This window comes from Crocodylus porosus, unplaced genomic scaffold, assembly GCF_001723895.1.
Source record: "Crocodylus porosus isolate Cpor-Errol unplaced genomic scaffold, CroPor_comp1, whole genome shotgun sequence".
NCBI lineage: Eukaryota > Metazoa > Chordata > Crocodylia > Crocodylidae > Crocodylus > Crocodylus porosus.
In genome coordinates, this window is record NW_017728923.1 from 1,001,460 (window position 1) to 1,021,519 (window position 20,060).

Sequence of the window (20,060 nt, forward strand, 5' to 3'; positions counted from 1 at the left end):
CTCTTTCCTGCCAAGGCAGGGGGTCGGACTAGATGATCTACCTAGGTCCCTTCCGACTCTAGCTACTATGATACTATGATACTAAGGGGTGGGGCACCCTCAACAGCTCATGAAAGCTCATTAAGCGGCCCTCCAGCCGAAATAATTGCCAGCTCTGTCATAGGGAGATAGGCTTTGGCTACAGAGACAATCCTATCGCACATTAGTTGGCAAAAGTGCTAGCACAAGAGCAGGCAGGTAAACTTTTGGGCTAAAAAAAAAGTTGTCCCCTCCCCCAACCAACATTCGAGGCCACACTTGAAAATCTTGGCTCTGGCAGGATCTTGGGGTGGCCACACAGAAGCAAAGTGGTCTCAGGAGTCGGGGAGCTGTATGCTTGCTTTTGGGAGGATCAGGCAGGATCTGGGTAAAGGGAAGATGAGACTTGCAGGCCTGCAGCTATGTATTCAAGCTAACAGTCTGGTGTTCGTAAGATGCTGACATAACAGATATCCCAAACCCACTGGGATATCAGTAGCTTCATCCACCAGATATTTTCTACCACATCCTCTTACTGTTCTTGCCCAGAGGTAGAAAAGAGGACAACTCCACTGAGGCTGAGCTTAATTCTGGGGCTAAACTTCATCAAAAAACAAGGGTGTCCAGTCCCAGAATTTGGACTCAGCCTTAAAGAGAAGGCAAGGAATGATTTAGTGGTTAGGTTCAAGCCAAACTCTATATGGAACAGGTGGATTCACAAGTAGCTGAGCATACTGCCGCATGTGGAAGGGATAGCTTTCAAGTAGGCTAAGAGGAGCCACACAAGTGCTCAGATGGTCTCTGTTATAAGACTGGTCTCTCTTTCCAGCTGAGTCCTAGAGTGCCTAAGTCACTGAGACCCAGCGCTGACAATTCCTGAAAGCAGAAATCCATCAGATAAACCCCCCAAGTTTCCTAGCTTGACCTTCTGAAGTCATCAAAAATATCACTATACAATCTACAACCATGGGCAAGGCCTGCTAGTGACATTATCCATAGCCATTTAATGCTGGCTTTGATGCTGGCTACCTCATGAAAGGGCATTTTGCTGCTGAAGTGGCCCTGAAGCCAGCTGGGTGGATGCGCTTGTGCCAAAGGCCTACTTTTATGCTAACTTGGATTTGTTCTCCGTTTGTAGTGGCCTCTCTCAGGAGTCGGGCAGTGTGGAACAGATCTCATTACACTGTGCAGAGGGCTCCCTGGAGTGGCTGTACCCAACAGGGGCCTTACGCCTCAGCCTCTCCCCCCGCCTCCCCACGGGTACAGCAGGCAAAGGGAAGAGCCCCAGGCAAGTCACCACCTGTATCAAGCCCTCCAGCACCTTCCGGGGAGCTCAAATCTACCTGGAAAGGGATGGGATTCTGGAGCTGCTGTTGTCTGAGGCAGATGCCTCCCTCCGCCCCAGGGTACGCTGCTTCAACTGGCTGCCCAAGGAGAAAGTGGCCCTGTTCCTTCAGTCTACCCTGCACCAAGACATCAGCCGGCGGATCGCTGCCTTCCGCTACGAGCTGCGGGGCGACTGGAACTCCCGCCTCTCACTGCCCTCCAGCAACCTCAGCATGGAAGGTAAATACCCGAGGGCAGGCCCATGCAATGGGCTTGCAGGATATCAGGCATGTTAACCAATCCCCCTTCTGGTGCCCACTGCCTTTCCATGCCAACGTCTGTCCCTTCCAGGGACAGGCACGGCATTCCCTCCACAGCAGGAGGTTGAGTTTCACCTCTCCAGTTACAAGCTGGTATCTCACAACTTTGTCTTAGCAGGGCTGTGATTATAGGATAGCAAGCATCCTGTCACAGGCAAGAGGGCCCACTGGTTAAAGCAAAGCACTAGGATCCAGGGGTTCTGATACTGACCTTGGGCAAATCATTTCATCTCTTTGAGCTGTAGTTTCTCCCCCTCTAAGCCAGGGGTCCTGGTGGCATCATAAAGGGAAGGCTGGGAGGGTGAGTTAACTCTTGTTATAAAGCATATGATACTTAGTTTAATTAAATAACAAAGGCCAAGTCCTCAGGCCCTTCCTCAGTTTTAACTCAGGAAAAATTATTTTTGAGGAAGGAGAAAATAGGAGATCTGCAGAGTCAGGGTGTTATGTCTGAGTCGTCCCTGCCAGCTGCGGCAGTATGAAGCTCACTGCTTCTGTTACTGGGGGGGGGAGCTCTGATCAGTGGCAACTGTGTGTTTACTGCTGAGATGAGGCACAGGCTACAGGAGTTTCCAGCTTCTGGCTGTTAAATGCCCAGGATAAGGTGGGCCTCCCAGCAGGGACAAGGAGGGGCTGGTAACCCTAGCCGCCCCCCGCCTCTGCGTGCTCAGCGAAGGGAGATATGAAGCTGAAGGAGGATCTCAGACCAGCTCCTGCTGGAATGTTTAATCAGAGCCATCTCGGAGCTAACAAAAGTCCAGTGTGCAGCCGTGGGGACAGCACTGGTCCTGCCATTCAGCCGCTTCAGAGATAAGGTGCTCTCCTCGTTGCCGTGGAAACTCAGGCATTCCTGCTGTCTTGCATGGCTCTGGGAGCCCCTGATTCTGGATTAGTGGACTGGGAAGGAAGGGGATTGCCCCCGCAACACTCTCTCCCTCCCCCCATACCCTTCTTGCTTCCTCAAATGGCATCTGATCTGGCCCATGGGGTGAAGGGGGCAGCACCAAGGTCTTGACTCTGTGGGCTGTGAGGTGAATAGTGCCATACATCTAGCAAGTGGCCAAGCCAGCTACAATACTGCTATTTTGCTCTTCTCAGCCCTGTAGGCCTGAACCAGCACTGCTGTAAACAAGTGCTTGTATACAAAAAGGGCCTGTCCCTTTCATACCAGCCTCAAAGCTGGTACCTTTAGAGCAGAGACAACCTGAGCTGACCTGCATAAGCAGATAACAGCTGAAGCCTGAATCCCAGCCAGCCTAAATGGCAAGAAAGGTCCGTAGTGCAGGCATGTCTGAACTGGGATCAGCCAACCCATTCCAGCCTGGCTGAACCTGGAGGCAGAAAGCTGGTGTGAGCAAATCTGTCTCCATTATAGATCTAGAGAAGAGATAGCCTCCCTTCCCCTGGCATAAATCACAGAATATTTTCACCCCTATTAACTGTCAGCATATTAAGTAACACAGCCTTTAGGCTCCAGGGAACACTGCTTTTTGGAAACAAATAGAGTTGGAGGGGGGTTGCGTGCATGTGGTGCATGCAGTTGGGCCTGGCATGTCAGCAGAGTGCTCTTGTCATAAAGGCAGCATAACAGGGTAATAGAGCAGACCAGCCTGCCACAGTGTTCTTGATGTGGCACCATGCCCCAGAAACAAGTCGAGTGTTAGGTACCTTCTACAGGGAGCCTAATACACAGAAACTGGGCAGTCCATAGGCTTGAATTTAGGGTTAAGATCCAGAGTTCCTCTGCATTCAGTTTCTGGCTCTGCCTCTGGTTCACTGCATGCTCTTGGCCATCCCATTTAGTCTCCATCGAGCTCATCCCCATCTGGAACGTGGGAACAATAAGAATTTCCTCTGTCCTTTAGGGTTTGAGAGGACATAAGGATGCTTGGCAAATATTATGAATGCTAAATATTACTGTTCTTCTGGCCAGGCTACATGTGGACCCAGCTGGGTTAACACATTAGATCTGGCAAGATTCAACATGGATAAGAAAGAGCAAGCCAGTCCTGCCCACCCCTGCAGTCCCAGCTGAGGGGGCAGCTTAGCTACAGATCTGCAATCCCAATGAGGGATTCCTTTGAGTCTCTGACCCAGTGAGAGCTCTGGAAGAGACAGGGAGGAAAATAGTGCCTGGACTTGTTTTCTTTGGTTTCAGAGGCTAGCGTATCAAATCTGGGCTGCACTTCCTCTGGTCTCCCAACCCCCTGGGCTCCCTGCAGGGAGAACAGAGAGTCAGAGTACCTTACATAGCCAATTAGTGAATGGAGACTTGCCCTCCACTGCTGGAAAAGGAGGGGTGTTAATGGCAGGGACCTCTGCATACCACATGCAGGGCTGGGTGGACAACCATGCCAGAAGTAGGAACTGGGATGCTGCCTCCCAAACTACAGAAACAGAAATCAGCAAAGCAGAAATCAAGGCAGAGGGAAGGGGAGGGGAGGGGAGGGGAGGCCAGACCAGAATGCGTAAGGCTCCTTCTCCCAAACACTGACCCTTGGCAGCTCACAGGAGTTCACCAACTTTACTTCACAGAGTGCCAGATACTAGCTGAAAGGAGCTCTCAGCCAGCACGGTTACACTAGGTGCCTGATCTAACTTGCTCAGGGCTTTTGCAGGTATGGAGTGTTTGTTGCACCTATGAGACATGCAAGGCTAGGATGGGAGCACAGGGAATCCTCCATTAATGAGAGCACAGATGCCAAGTTGTGGCTACCTTGCAGCCAGAGTGAGGCCCATGAGGGGAGAATGGATCAAAACAGCTCATTAACATGATGAGGTTCATGCTTCATTCCATGGCTCCTCTAACCCCCATACCTCAGCTTGGAGGACTATGCTTCAGACCTGCATGCACTGAAGCACAGCCGCCTTGCGCATCTTGCAGCAAAGCACTTTGCTTCAGAAAATATCCCAGGCCTGAACCTAAGGCTGGGATCTTTGTGTTGTATCAGTGCCCTTTGTGCATGGTGCTACCACAGAGGGAAGCTGTGCTCCACCAGGCAGGCCTCAAGGAGAGGGAGCCTCTAGAGGGCACAGGGCAGCAGAGCAGCCCTTGTGAGAACAAAGAGCCCCAGGCCCAGGATGGTCTGAGGAGGCCAGATGGCGATGCTGTGGGGCACCTGCACACAAAAGGGATTAAGCCAACATCTCTACCCTGGCTGCGATCTGTCTGAGCAGGGGGGACTGTGACTCGCTTGTCAAGTAACTCCTCTCTGTCTGGATGCTGCAGGGGTATGCCGGCCATGTAACGACACCGAGATCCTGATGGCCATTTGCACTAGTGACTTTGGTGAGTACAACTTGCACTCTGTCTCCTGTTCACCTGTGCTTGAGATTCTCTCTCTTTCGTGGACTTGGGTGTGTTTGTCATAACTGGATGGAAGGGAAAAACACAGGGAGAAACATTTTTGTATCTCTGGGCTGGGAACTCACACTACCAAGCAATAGCCTGAGCACTGTGTGTTAGCCACTGGTCTCTAGCTGACAAAAGGAAAACAGGTTGGGTGTGTATTGTTTACCACTGAAAAGATTTTCCCATATCTCAAGTGGTGGGAGCCTTTGGTTTTTTGTTAATCTAGTTTAGGGATGTCCAACATACAGCGCATGGACCAGATCCAGCCCACACAGCCATGTCATCTGGCCCACAGGGCTCCCAAAGGGGCTGAGAATTTGGGGATGGGGCCCGCCATCTGAACTCTAGAGCACAGAGCCCCACTGGGGACGTGTGTCAGTGGCAGGAACAAGGGACGACCCCCCACTGCCACATGAGGATCTGGCCAGCAAGAAGCTCCACAGTCCAAATCAGGCCTATAGGGCATGGTGAGTTTGACACTAACCTGACTGATGCCAAGTAGTTTGGGTTACCTGTGTAGGTAAGAAGAAGAGAATGTGACTGTAGATTTGTTACTTCAGTGGGTGCTGACATACACCTGTATCCCACAGTGCTTCTTAGTGACATTCCAGACACAGAAATAAATGACAGAGGAAAAGGGAGTCAGCAACACTGGCAAGGCAGAAAAGCCTCCTTCCCTCAGACTGCAGGGACAAGGAACAAGTAAGGCAGAAGGGAAGGACCTCACATAGGCCTTGGGCTGGGTATTATGCAGCAGTGAGTGCATGGAGCAATTCACAGCATGACATGAGCAAATGCTGAGCAAAGGAAAAGGGAAGCCTGTGGTGAAACATGGAGAACCCCCAAACACTGCCCTTCACCTGCCTTCCTGCCGTTCATTAGCTGAGCAGAGGCGAGCAAGGGTACACCAGGGCTAAAGCCAGCAGCAGATAGCCTGCAGCAAACACTGCTGATAGCACTGAGCCCAGGAATTCACTTCCAGGCTGGAATTCTGCAGCCAAGCAGAGTTTCCTCCCATTTAAATGTCCACACATGGATGCGCCCCAGTGGGCAGTTGCCAATTATTCCTGCACGCTCTGCTAGCCTTCTGATTTGCATCTCCAAACAGGGGTTAGGGGTCACTGGCTGCCAGGTCCTGAGTTGCCATGGCAATGAAGAAGTCAAACATAAAAGCAGGGGCATTTGCCATGCCAGATCAGATCAGAAGTCCATCAAGCCCTCTGGGAGAGGCCAGTGCCTACAGCCCAAGGGTAGGCCAGTCCGACCAGAATGTGTGAAGCTAAGTGCAACAGCAGACGCAAGGTATGGGGAAGAGGAAAGTCCCTCCCTGCCCTTCATAGGTGATCAGCAGATCTCCTGAAGCAGCATGTCTGTTACCTCAGTCTGGGATTGTGAGAGCCTGGAAATGGGCATGAGCATCCAACCCTGCACTGGATGCTCCCTAGAAGCCACGTATCCCCAGCTGGCTGCAATTCTGTAAAAGGATATTATCCTGTGTTCTCCCCATTTCTCTCATGGTGTGGCCCCTCTCCTGTCCTCCAGTGTTTGGATTTAGCAGGAGAGGGTCCTTCCTGCTCACCACTGGGACCCTGAGAATGACCCTGGCTGGCTTCACCCTGTTCCACTGCAAAGCTTGCTGGTAGGGCAGGCTGGGGAGCTCTGCCCTGTGTCTCTGGGACCTGCCCCAGTTCCACCACTAAAATTCTGGTGTAGCTATGATGTTGCAAAGCCCACATGTAGATAGGTTGAGCCACAACATGCATCAGTGTGCCACTCTCTTATCTTTGCTTTAAACTGGGCAAGCTGGACCAGTGTAAATCATGGCTTATATAGAGATTGACACTATTCACATTGGTGTGGTACTCAGCTGGCCACAACTGGCTGAAGTCCCAGTGTACACACAGCATCTGGAGGGCCACAGCCAGACCCCACTGAAGTCAAGAAAAAGTGGAACTACTCCTGCCACTGACCCTCTTATGCGACTCCCACTGCTTTTGTGACAAGCTCAGAGAGCAAGTGTTGGAGTATATGAGAAACTCTTGGTGAACTTCCTTAGTGTAGCCCAGGGTGGACAGTAATGCTAGCCTCTCTGCTTAATCAGGTCCTCCTGGAATATAGGCCTTGTGCTCCTTCTAGTTGGTGATAACTACTGCATGAAAAGGTGCTAAACAGGGGGAAACCCATTTAAACCTGGTCTACACTAGACTCCTGGGGAAACCTCCCACCCCACATTAGCACTGGGGCAGCTCCACCAAGGGTAGGGCACTGTTTGGGTTCCTCTGCCACTTGGCCTCTAGACATATTTTGAACATATCCCCCTCTTATTTCTGCCAGCTTCCATCTTGGCCTGCAGCCTCCACAGAGCACTGGGGGATGGACTTGGTGCAGAAAACACCAGGGAAAACTCTCTGCTCTGTTATGATCAATATGGTCCTTTCCAGCTCACAAACATATTACTCTATAATATCCCCATTGTAATTTACAGTCCCTTCTGCTACTCCTGTGCCCAGTTCTCCACAAAGACCTGCCAAAGTACTGAGCACATGAATAAAACAGGATTAAGTTCCCAGTTTCCAGAGACAACAGGCCAGTATCCTGACTCCCCTCTTTCCTGTACCATCAGAACCTAGTCAGTTTGTCTCTGATACCTAAACATTCCCAAATCCAGGTCATGATGCCACAGCTCCATGATCAGTTTCCATGTCTGGATGAATGAGCAATGTTGTCCCTCTTGCCCCTTCCCTCCCCCAGTTGTTCGTGGCAACATCCGGAGTGTCTCCAATGACATCGAGCTGCAGGAATCCATCATCAGTGTGAGCGCCACTCGCATCCACCGCCAGAAATTCACCTTGTTCCAGCCCATCGGCAAATATGGCAAATCCACAGGCAACATCCACACCCTGCTGCGGTGTGGAGTAAAACCAGGACCAGGCAGCTTCCTCTTCACAGGTTGGCTGCACTTTGGAGAGGCATGGCTCAGCTGTGCTCCCCGCTACAAGGACTTCCGGCGCATCTATGAAGATGCTCATCAAGCTCATGAGAACCCCTGTGAGTTCCCATTGGACTGAATGGGATCAGGGAAGCTAAAAGGGGTTCAGCCCAACTCCTGGAGATGGAGATTACTAGCTGCTGCTGCTGCAGCAGCAGCAGCAGCAGCATCACAAAGAGTTCAAAGGGGTACCAAGAGCTCTACCAAGCCCTTACAGACCTGCGTTGGTCCCTTTCTTGCTTCACTGGCTCCATAATGAAGAACATTATGATAAAGCACCTGGAGAACTAACAGGAATTTGGACCACAGGCAAAAAATCACCAGACTGCTGACTGCAATGTGGCAAATACTGACTAATATAAAGGGATGCAACCTTTCCAGTGCTGGGCAAGAGTAACATAATACAGGTCTGGTTCAGGGAAATAAGTCCACTTACCGAGACCCCCAGGAGCTTGATGGGACAAAAACAACAGTGAAACGAACCAGTGTCTCTACACTGGGGAATACACAGTGGCCCTAGAGGATGCATCATCCTCACTATTTCAGAATTCATTGCCAGGTGACCAAAAGCATTGGGGAAGGTTTGGATTCTTCTGCTGTAGAACAAAGCTGTGATGTACCATGACTGTTCAGACAAAGCAGAGGGGCAGGCCAAGCGACCAGATGAGTTGACAGCACATTAGAACTGGAAACTGTTACATGAGCGACTCTGCTTCTCATTTTGCACCGAAAAACACCCACATGTTGTGGAAAAGGCTTTGGCAAAACTGGCCAATGTCAGAAGAGTCTCTCTGGGAAAATATTGCTCAAAGAAAAGGGCCTTTTTCTATATGCACTTGGTTTCACTCTAGGACCTGATTCAGCAAAGTTCTTGAGTACATGCTTTAGATCTTGTTGACTAGAGCCCAGAGCATTAAAGATATTTAAGCACCCAAACTTCCAAGGAACTCAGTGGGAGTTGGACGCATTGAGGATGTAGGCCTTTGTGGAATCAGGGCCAGCTTGGCCTGACAAAATTTGGTTCTGAAGTTGCCCTGCTCCCTGTCCTTCCGTCAGACAAGCCTGGCTCTCTCTAGAAAGGGGAGGGAGACCCAGCCAGTCAGTAGCCTCTGTGTTTACATTCCATTTTTTATTTGTTTGTTAGAAGTGTTAAGAAATTGCTTTGTATGCAGCAGGGAAGCTCGTTCTTTGGTGGGAAGGTGGGAGATGTGGTGTCAGGGGCTATCTGGTAGCTGGGCTTCTGAGAGCCTGAATCATTTAGGAAGTAAACAAATCATAGCTGGAAGATATGGCAATCCCTTGCTCTGGAATGAGCTGCCAAAGGGTGATTGATGAAGTTCACAAAGGTGCCTTGTGTTTACCATCCTGGCTAGAATCTACTTTCATTTTCGCTTGGATAAATCAGGAGTTACCCTACTGAGTTCAAGCTACACCCGTTTTATACCAGTAAGCTCAGTGTTGTTCTTCCAGCCTGCTTTTGAAACTTCACAGGTGAAGTTTCTCATTCCCATCCCTGAAACCTGGCATCGTCCCCAAGTTGTCAGCACCCAAACCACAAAATCATGAAAAACAATTTATAGAAAACTTTAAAGTAGAGATGGGTCCATGCTGTGTTTGCTTCTAAACTTTGCCAGAGCTGTGTTTTGGATCACAGTCCACAGTTCTGGTTTTAATGCAGAAACAGGCCTACCCCACTATGCTTGGCTCTGGATCCAGAGTCCACGTTCTGCCTGGTATTGGGTGGCCTTGGATCTTGTGTTCCAGTTTGGTGCCATCTTTGCTGTAAAGAACATGAGCCTATTTTGTCATCACTTTTTGTAGTTTCTAAGTCCTGTGCTGGCTGGAAAACAGTCCATATCAAATTCAGTCTGAAGTGGTCCAAAAGGCAGTCCAGTGCAGGTTCTATATACAGCAGTGATGTCTCACTAGAAAAACCTTCACTAATGCATTTTTATGTTCTCCTTAAAATGAAGGTTTGCGTAGACTGGAATTTGAAGAACAAGCCTCTATATAACAGATGTCAATACTAATGGCAACTACAGAGGCCAGGGCAGCAGGAGTAGATGTGAATGGAAAACACCTTGGATATTTGTTCTGTAGCTTGTGCATTTCTGGTGGAGTGGAATCACAACCCACTACAGACGTGTGGTAGTGCCAACCATCTGTATATTTCTAGGAGAGGGTCTTGTAATGTTGTGGTAAGAAGGAGAGTGCCCTTTAGAAGAATCTGTAAGTGGAGAGTTGGGGGGTAGTGTGGAATTGGTCCCTAATCTGTCACTGGGTAGGCAAAATAAGGAGGCTGCTGATGGAAACATTCAGGGAGGAGAATGAAAGGTCATAGAAGGAGATGAGCTGCTCCTTTCTGATGTCACTGGAAACAGAAGACGGGACTATAGACCAAGGGAGAAGATTCTCCATGAGACAACTGGAGCCCAGCGAACATCAAAGAACAGCCTGAATATTGGAGTGCAAGGGGCAGCTGTAGGTGGTTTTACAATTTTAACTTGATGTTTCCACTTTGGGGTGGCTCAGTAATTGTAGAACTGGAAGTCTGAGTGAAGGGTAGAGAGAAGGGATAGGGACTCAGAGAATTTTGGGAAGGAGAAAGTTGGTCACACCAGTAAAACATCTGCAAACTCCTAGTTTCACATGGGAATTGATGCTAGAGCCCAGGGATTTTAGGTCTTGTCTACTCCACAACTTCCAGTCAAGTTTGTAACCCATTAAGAGGCATGACTGACCATAACCACTGCTTGCATCTACATAAAGGGCACTATAACATCTCAGTAATTGTGGCACCTAACTAGGGATGGCCCTGTCAAAGGTCCAGCCTGGAACATGGATGTCTTCCTGTGACTAGTTCAGAACATGCTTTTGCTGGGCAGTAGGACATTCAGACGACACTTGTCTTCTACTGTAGCTTGTCCTTTATGCTAATCCCAGCTAAGATTACATGGGACATCTGTGTATGTTCCCACAATGCATACACCAGCACATGGTGGGGGTGGATGCACAGACTTCTCTCCCACCATCACATTGTAAAAAGGTTTTCAGCTTGCAGACAGATCAACCATGTTTGTGATAAACTGGTTAGATGAGGCAGGTTACAAGACCATAGCTTCCCTTATAGTGTGGATGGGACCTTTGGCTGGTGAATGATGGCTCACATGATTCTTTCGCACCTCCTACCTGAAGCTACTTAATTTGGGAGGGGAGGGGGGAATTTTTGATGATGGGGGTGGGGACGTCATATGTGCACTAAAGATATAACGATACCAAATTTGTGATTTTTTTTTATAAACTAAACTTTATTTGTAATGTGTGTTCATTTTTTTTTTTAAAGAAAAGAAAAAAATTTGAAATGTTAATATAAAGTGCATCTCCACAGCTATCCAAACACTGCCAGGCATGGTTAGCAGTTGCCATTCTGTAGCGTTTAGTCAATGGCTGTGAGAATGTTTATAATTTTTTTAAATAGTTTTTGTATATATCATATCTGTTTACAAAGTCAGGAATGAAGCCCTGAGTCTGCCTAGTTTATAACAACAGGATTTCATTTTGGTTTGAAAGAAACAATGGTATTTGCTTTTTGTGGGTTTGACAAGTTGTATAAAAACAGTATTTCTAGCAACCTGAGTCCTTGTTTTTTTCTTTAGGGCCTCTTGGTCCATTTGCTTTTCTCCTTCTCACGTCTTTAAAAACAACAATAACTGGGATATATTAACAAAAGTAACAGCAACAATTTCCTTAGAACTCAACAAGCCACTTCCAAACAGCTCACCTACTGAATCCTAAATACCATGCTTTACTAAGGAACCCCAATGTATGACCAGACCCTAAGCATAAAGTCAAATTCATCCTTGGTGTATTTCAAATTAACTCAAATGACTTGCTCAATTGGTTTAAAATATCCTGATGCCATGACACCATGGACCTGGAACACAAGTCAAGAACTGTCTGCACTATGAAATTTAGACCCCAAATGTGTGGATATCATTTTGTTAGGCAGACAAAGCCTTAACCTTGTTCCCAAAACATGCCAGTGTCGAGCAACCTGAGGCCTTGCATGCCCTGAGGATACTGTTATGATCTTATCTACCTTGCAGAATAGAGTGGTCACATCTTTATAGCATGTTTCAGTTTATAGAGTTCAGAAACAATTAATAAATATTTTGGTAAAGGTTATCTACCGCTAAGAACACCAGCAGGTTGCCTGTAAGTTGGCTTATTCCTGTCTGTAAGACCTTCCACTGATGTTCTTAGAACTGTCAATAGCACATCCTCTCCACCACTGTAACATTTAAATCTTGTAACCCTTTACCAGGAGAATCTCCATATAGAGTGACCAATAGAACCACATTCCAACTAGGTCCCTTGCCACGACTGCAGGGTATGTGAGGGGACTTACTGCTGTGTTAACAGCTTAGTAATGCCCAAGCAACTGTGAAACACCATGGCTTGCTTTGCCTCGGAGAAGTGAGACCAAACTACAAAAGACTACCTGTGGATCTACAAGTGGCAGAGAGGAGGATGTGACACACTCAGCAGAAGGTTAATATTTACAGAGCTTTATAAATCACAGACCTGCTGTGTCCATTTGGAAGATGGGCTCCAGTTGGGGTAGAGACTGGTACAGTATATGGGTTCCCCGAAGGTATACACAAACATTCTCTTGATCAAGCATCCTGCTGCAATAGAACTTCTAGACTGATATTTTCTTCTTCCACCTACTAGAGTTTCCCCTGTGAGCATGCGCACTCACCCACATGCCAGCTCTGAGAGCCCTTCCAGAGGCAAGCTACAGAAGAGATGGTCTCTGGAAGTGAGCAGTGTGAAGAGGCAGCTTGGAATTCGGTTAATTACTGTGACACTCCCGTGCAGAGAACCAGGCCACCAGTGCTGGGAAGGCGGGGGAAGGGGGTCGCATTGCTAACATAGCTTTAGTGGAGGAAGGGTAGGCGAAAGCGAGAGGCAAGAGAGACTCCCATTAAAGGTGCTGTCAGGCCTAATTCTTGTCATATACCACAAACGACAAGGCCTCATTGTGCTGGGCTGTTGAGTACAATTTTCCCAGCCAAGCATACAGATCTTCCCTTGGCACTTACATACTTCCAAATTTCCATCCCTCCTTTGTCCTTCCCCTGTCTTTTTTTAATGAATTCATCCCTTTATTTTTGGCTCTCCTTCCCATACCCTTGTCCATCCAAAGCAGACCTTTGCCCTGGATATGACTTGACTGGGGGCCATGGAGAGGAAGGCCAGGGTTACCTGAGACCACTTCTTCCCTCCCCCCGCCCCTTTCAGGTTCTCCTTCTCACTCCACCCTGCTCTGGCCCCTTTCCCTGAGTGACACAGAAGCTGCAGGTCTCCCAGACAGAGAAGGGGGGGGTTGCAATGATTTCCGCACAGCTCCACTCCACCTCCGCATTTTCACACAGCAGCAGCAAACACCCACCCCTCTGGTCAGCGCCTTGAACTAAAACTTCACTTCCTGCCCCACCAATTCCCTCCACTGCAGCTGTAAAACACATTCTCTCACAGAACTGCCAGGCCCTCCATCTCACAGCCATTCACACCAGAAGGAACAGGGGTAGATTTACAGATAGACAGGACTAAATAATGCTCTGTGGAGCATCCAACAGAGTGCTCTCACAGTGGGATACGAGGGCTCAACATAAGGGCTGAAGAGACCTTCTGAGATTGAGGGGAGCAGAGACACACCCCTCCTGGCAGGCTAGAGATGGCTCAGGGACAAGAAGCACAGGAATGGGGGAGTATGTGGATTTAAGCCACCTTGGGCCTATTGTTTTGTCTGCCAGAGGGCTGGATACTTCCCAATGGAAGTTAGAGCAGCTTCAGAGTTGCTCTAACTTTAAAGGTCTGGTTGCAGTGGCCTCACAGGGTGTCCAGCCATTAAGTAGAGCTGAACTATGGCCCTTCCTGGCTCCCACCATAGCACGCTTCTGCCCTGACATCTGCAATTACGAGCAGCCTGGAGCCATTGTGACAGCTCTCAACTACCCACCAAGGTTGCCCCCTACTGAGAGGCAGGCTCCTTCCCTTCTACACTAAGGTCAGAGTCAGAGTGCAGGTTCACCAGGAGCTAGGTGGAAATCACCAAACTCATTTTTAACAGGGCAATCAAACAGTAGGGGGCTTTGGTGCCAATCCACTGGAACTGGATTGAGCTGACCGCTGGCAGTGAAAAGCTCCAATTGGAAACTTAAGTGTTATTCCTTCCTGCAGGCTGCTATGGAGATCAGTGAGAGAGAGATCATTGTCTCTGGTAGAGGTGACTACTCTGTTCAGAGCACTCCTCTTTCTCCTATCATCCATCCCACCTCGAGGTTCCTCAACTACTGCCCCCTTCTATAACTGCCCTGGTCCTCACCAGCCCTGTATGTCTAACAGAACAGTGTACCCTGAAAGCACTGAGTGGGTTAAACCCACCTCTTTCTAACTGGCACCATGGAGACACTTTCCCTATCTCTGGGAGTAGGAATTCCAGGGACCCAGAGATTTCCAAAGTTTGACATCACCCAGAGCAGTGGTCCATAGAGACAGGAAACAGGAAAGCGACAGACAACCACGCACATGAGAATTGGACTAAATGGTCGGTGACTAGCCAGCAAAGTAAAACCAATCTTCAGAGAAGCTAAAAACATTTAACCTCCTGAGATGTTCCATTTCCTGCAATGATGATAATTTAAGGAAAAAGCAATAAAGGCAAAAATGCTCAAGTACAGCTTCAAGCCTACAGAAACTGTAGCCCAAACAGTTAGGTCTCTGCTACCAAAGAGAAACCCAGAGTAGGAAGGAGGGAGAGCAGTTACTCTCTGTTCTTTGCCAGTTCTGCTGCGGTAGAGGAGGGTAGGGAGAAAAGGGAGACAAAGAAGAGGTTCCCAGCCTCTCTGGGAAATCACCGCCAACACTGGACAGAAACCTGTCTCAGAAACTCATTGGGGCAAGGACAGTCTCGTTGTTCTAACTCTGTACAACAACCAGCATGAAGGGGGCCTGGACCTGACAGGTCCCAGGTGCTATCTCAATATAAACAACAAATAACAGTGCTGGCTGCACTGATTTACATTTCTGGCAACATGAGCTGAAGGCATGAAAAAAATTCCAGACTCTCAGCATTCTGGTTTTGAGCAGCTTTGCTTATGCTAGAAAATTACCCCACCCAAATGAACAGGCTCGCAAGTGTGTATTTATGTTACTGCCCCCTAGTGGATGGAAATCAAAACCGGTCAACTGTGTGCCATAACCCCCCACACTACCAGTTGAATGGAGAGTAGTCCCTCTTAGCTCACACAGTTAGCAGGTATCTTTAGAAACAGAAGATCTGAGTCCACTTTTAATGCCAAGTAGTGGTTGTGCAGCATAATGAGACCACATGCAAAGTTCTTTTACAGATGTAAGGTTTGCTACAATGGTATAGCAACTTATATCCATGGCTCTTGAAGCATAGGACAGAAAGAGGAAAAAAAAGGTCCTGTATGGCCAGGCAGAGAACATATCTTTTTCTCACAAGACCCTGCTCCTTATGACAGCTAAAGCCCTGCTGAACAGCATCATAAAAAAGTAGGGCTGAAAAGAACCTCACAAGTTCATCTAGTTCAGCACCCTGCTCAAGGCAGGAGTATCCCTGACTAAACCATCCCAATCAACTGTCTGTCCAACCTGCTCTCAAAAACTTCCAGAGATAGTGTAGCAGAATACTGTGCCTGCTCCTTAAGGCTGAAGAAGCCTAGCTAGGGAGCTCCACAGGCTAAGCAGAGCTCCCCAGCTGCAGGTTGCCGGTTATAGCCTAAGGAAGTAATTTGCCACACCTGCCAACATCACCTGACCAGCAGAAGGCAGGGTTCTGGGATATATAAGCCCAGGCAGTAGCTAACAGACACTCTCTAGCAAGTGACAGGGAAAGAGTGCCTGCCTGCTAAAGCTACTTGAGCCCTTGTACTGCCTGCTCTACTACCTAGGTACTACAGGGTACCTAGAATAGGGGTATGTTACTCTGAGTGGATGCTTGTCCCCTTAAAGAGGCATAGCACTGTTGTTATTGCTAGCATTTAAATTATAGCCTAGGGGATTGCGTCTGTGTTTACCCTGAAGGATTGGGATGAGGCTAAAAGGGGAGGTTTGGAGGCCTGGAGAGAGGGAGAGGGAGAGAGCATATGATTTAGTAGAGCCCAGTGTCAGGCACAGTGAGCCCAGAGGGGCACAGCCAGGCATCTGAGAGAGAGGTACAGAAAGCCAGTCACCAGATATCTCTCTGCAACACACAGGCATTGAGTTAGGAGCCAGAGGGTTCAATGCTAGGGGTGTATAGAGTTGATGATGGTAGTAACACCTGCAAAGCATAGGACACATAGGAGAGGTTGGAGCGTGTATGCACCGTCTGATATAGCTGGACACTTGAAAGGCAGCCTCCTGCTTAATGAACAACTCAGTTATTTACTAACAAGGCATGGCAAGAGAGATAGGTGGGCAGACTGCCCAAGACAGGTGGGTAGGCTGATGCAAAGATCAGCCTCAGGACAGTCCCCTGTCATAGATGTAGATTCCACAACTCTAGGTAACCTGTTCCAATGCCTGAAAATCCTTCCCAATCTCCAACCTCAATTTCCTCTGCTACAGCTTGAGGGCACTATTTTTAGTCCTCTCTTCTGTGGCCACAGAGAATAGTTCATCTCCATTCACTCTCTAATCATCTTTCAGGTATTTGAAAACTGTTATCAAACCTCCCCTCTGTCTTTCCTTCTCCAGACTAATAACCCTAGTCCCAGCCTTTCTCATTAAGTCATGCTTTCCAGGCTTCTAATAATTTTTGTTGCTCTCTGCTGGATTTTTTGCATGTATAGCGATTTACATCCATAGCTCTTGAAGCAAGAAGAAGGGGTGAAAAGAAGTTCTCTGCATAGCGGCCAACAGGGGTATGGCTAATCTGTTGATATCCTTCTTGAAGTGTGGGGCCCAAAACTGGACACAGTAGTCCAGGTCAGGACTCATCAGTGCTCAAGAGAGCAGAAGAATCACTACCCTTAATTTGCAAGTGATACTCCTGTTAAAACAAGTTGGTATATTCTTTTTGGCTTTTGTTGCAAAAGAAGAAAAAAAGCACACTGTTGGCTCATTCAGCTTATGGTCTACTGTAACCCGCAGGTCCTTCTCTGAAGTACTGCAGCCTAACCACTTGCACCCCAGTCTGTATTTATGCATGCAATTATTCCATCCCAAGGGCAAGACTTTACACTTGTCCTTCCCTTACCTTTGGGAGTATTGGTAACTGCACCCAATTCAGTGTCATCCACAAATTTCCTAACCATACACTCAATCCCATTGTTTAAGATATTAAACAATACCTAACACAGAAAAGACCTCTGGGAAACCCTACTGATACTTCTACCCAACTAGACATTAAGCTATTGATAACTACTCATCGAGCACAATATTACAACCAGTTTTGTATCCACTTGATAGCACTTTCATCCAGTCTGTATTTCCTTAGCTGGCTAATGAGAATGTCATATCAGACAGTGTCGAGCCTTGCTAAAGCCAAGGTATATTGCATCCACAGAGCCCATCACCTTTATCATAAAAGAAAATCAGGTTGGTCAGGCATGACTTGCCCTTGGTAAATCCAGCCTGGCTGTTCCTGATCACTTTGTCCTCCTCTAAGTGCTTCACAATAGATTCCTTAAAGACCTGCTTCTTGATTTTTCTGGGCACTGAGGTCAGTGAGACTGACTTCTCTGTAATTTCATGGATCTTTCTTCTTCCATTTCTTAAACATGGGCGCTACATTTGCCCTTTTCCAGTCATCTGGAACCTCACCTGACCTCCAGGAATTCTCAAAGAAGTAGCTGACAAAATTTAGTCAGTTCCTTCAGTACCATAGGGTGCATCCCTATGAGCATGCACGTGCAGTTTGCAGCACTGCAAACCACACATGGCACACATGCATGTGTTCACCATGCTGCTTATCAGCAGCGCAGCTTTTTTGGAGATCCCGGTGTCAAAAAAAAAAAACTACTGCAAAAAAGGTGGTGTGGCGCACACACCAGACGCATGCACCACCAGAAAGGGAGCCTGGCTGGCCAGAGCCAGGCTCCTGGATTACCACCACCCAGAGAAGGCCACTGGGGCCAGGTCAGGTGCTGGCTCCAGCCTTCCCTACCCCACCTGAGGCAATCTGCCGCATACCAGACTGCATGTGTAGAGGCATGCCCATCATACAAATGATATTTAATACACTGATTAAATGATATTTAATCAGTGTATTAAATATCATTTGTAACTAATTGCCTTCTGCATTTCCTAAGGCAGGGTGGGCAAAATACAGCTTGCAGGCCAGATCTGGCCCATCAAGGGATTTTCTTTGGCCTGAAGCAAGTCCTTTGGCTCTGCCTAGACCAGGTGCGAGGGGCAGCCTGGGCCGTGGCACATGTGGCCAGTCCCACTACCCCCAGGTGTGCACCAGGTCTGGAGCAGCACAGCTGCCAGACTTGCTTCCTGGTAGCCCTGGTGGCAGCAGCTCTTTCTAACTGCCACTGCCATTGCCAGACCCAGCCCTGCTGTTCAGGCACCCCGGCCCATCCATCCCACACCCACCTCCAGGGGTGGGATGCACTTAAGCACTGCATGTGGCCAGGCAGATGGGACGGGTCCACAGGCAGGCACAGAGCAGCGACCAGGAGTGGGATGCATGGGCGGGGCCATGATCATGGGGCGGTGACAGTGAGGGTCCAGGGCCCAGGTCAGAGTCATGATCCACTGCCCACATGTCCCTGCAACAGGCACTGGTTCCATGACTAGGAACATGCAGGGAGTGGATCATGGCTCTGCCCCAGGCCCCAGCCCTGCACTGTCACTGCCCCAAGATCCTGGCCCCAGCCTCACCTGCCCACTCGCAGACGCAGATCCCTGCCCACCCACAGCCCCATCCTGTCCACCTGGCCATGCACATTGCCTGTGTGGATCGTGGCCAATCTCCATGGAGACCCCGGGATCAGGAGACAGTAACTGCATGGGGCCAGGGCCTGTGGCAGAGCTGCATTCTGTTCTTTGCCTGCCCCTGCCCTTGCCCCTGCCCATGGAACTGGTGCCTGTTGCAGGGATGTGTGGGGAGTGGAGTCTAGCTCTGCCCCAGGTCCTGGCCCTGCACTGTCACCACCCTGCAATCGCAGCCCCAGCCCGGCTTGCCTGTCCTGCCCCTGGATGCTGCTCCCCGCCCATCCGCAGCCCTATTCTGTCCACCTGGCTGCAGGACAGCAGAGCCACTTCAGGAGTTTTGGTGAACTGTTGTGGGGGAAGCTGCTGACTTGGCACAGCGGCAGAAGCAGTTGCTGACATGGCCCACAACAGCTCAAAAAACTCCCTAAGTGGATCTCCAACCCAAATAATTGCCCACCTCTGCCCTTAGGGGACAATGGTTTCTTTGGTCTTCCTCTTGACATACCTGAAGAATCCTTTTTTATTGCCTTTTATATTCCTTGCCAGTTGCATCTCATGTTGTGCATCTTAAATCATGAACCAAGGGGACTACTCACTGCTTAAGAACACATGGGGCAATGTGTAAAGCACAGAAACATTGTGCCTCTGTGAGGGTTTGTGCTCAGCTGTAATGACTCATCTTCTTCAAGTGACATGGCACCACAGAACATCTTGTTACTGATACACATAAGCCACCACTGGCTTTTTGGCTTGAAGCAGAAGATAGAGACTGCCAGCTGGGGCCCCCAACCACTGGCCTAAAGGTCCCGACAGATCACACAAAATAATGTACTGGTGCAATGAGACACAGGGTTTTCCATTACAGCATTCTGGTGATATAAGCCAGCAGTGCCGAGTACAAACTACCACGTAAACATGCTCACAGTACTGAAGGAGGGTGGCAGCTGGTAACAAACTACAAGCAGAAAGGAATGGAAGCATTTTTGTGGCTGAAGTGTTTCATAGTTCATAGGGTCAGAAGAGACCTGAGCAGATCATCAAGTCCAACCCCCTGCCATGGCAGGAAAGAGTACTGGGGTCAAACGACCCCAGCAAGGTG

At 48.8% G+C, this 20,060-nt stretch overlaps 2 protein-coding genes across 4 annotated transcripts in view; one reads left to right on the forward strand and one right to left on the reverse strand.

The window, feature by feature from the left end:
* Window positions 1-20,060, reverse strand: part of FBXL16 (F-box and leucine rich repeat protein 16) — a 198,848-nt gene that overhangs the window by 152,129 nt on the left and 26,659 nt on the right. The gene's annotated exons all lie outside the window — the stretch shown is intronic.
* METRN (meteorin, glial cell differentiation regulator) overlaps window positions 1-20,060 on the forward strand; it is a 52,585-nt gene that overhangs the window by 7,533 nt on the left and 24,992 nt on the right. Inside the window, exons 2-4 of one of the 2 annotated variants that reach the window (XM_019539861.1) lie at window positions 1,157-1,584; window positions 4,894-4,953; window positions 7,768-11,636. In XM_019539861.1, coding sequence (XP_019395406.1) covers window positions 1,157-1,584; window positions 4,894-4,953; window positions 7,768-8,084 — 805 coding nt within the window. In that variant the 3' untranslated portion in view covers window positions 8,085-11,636. Of the gene's footprint in view, window positions 1-1,156; window positions 1,585-4,893; window positions 4,954-7,767; window positions 11,637-20,060 lie in introns of those variants that run through there. The other variant, XM_019539862.1, reaches the window with a different exon arrangement.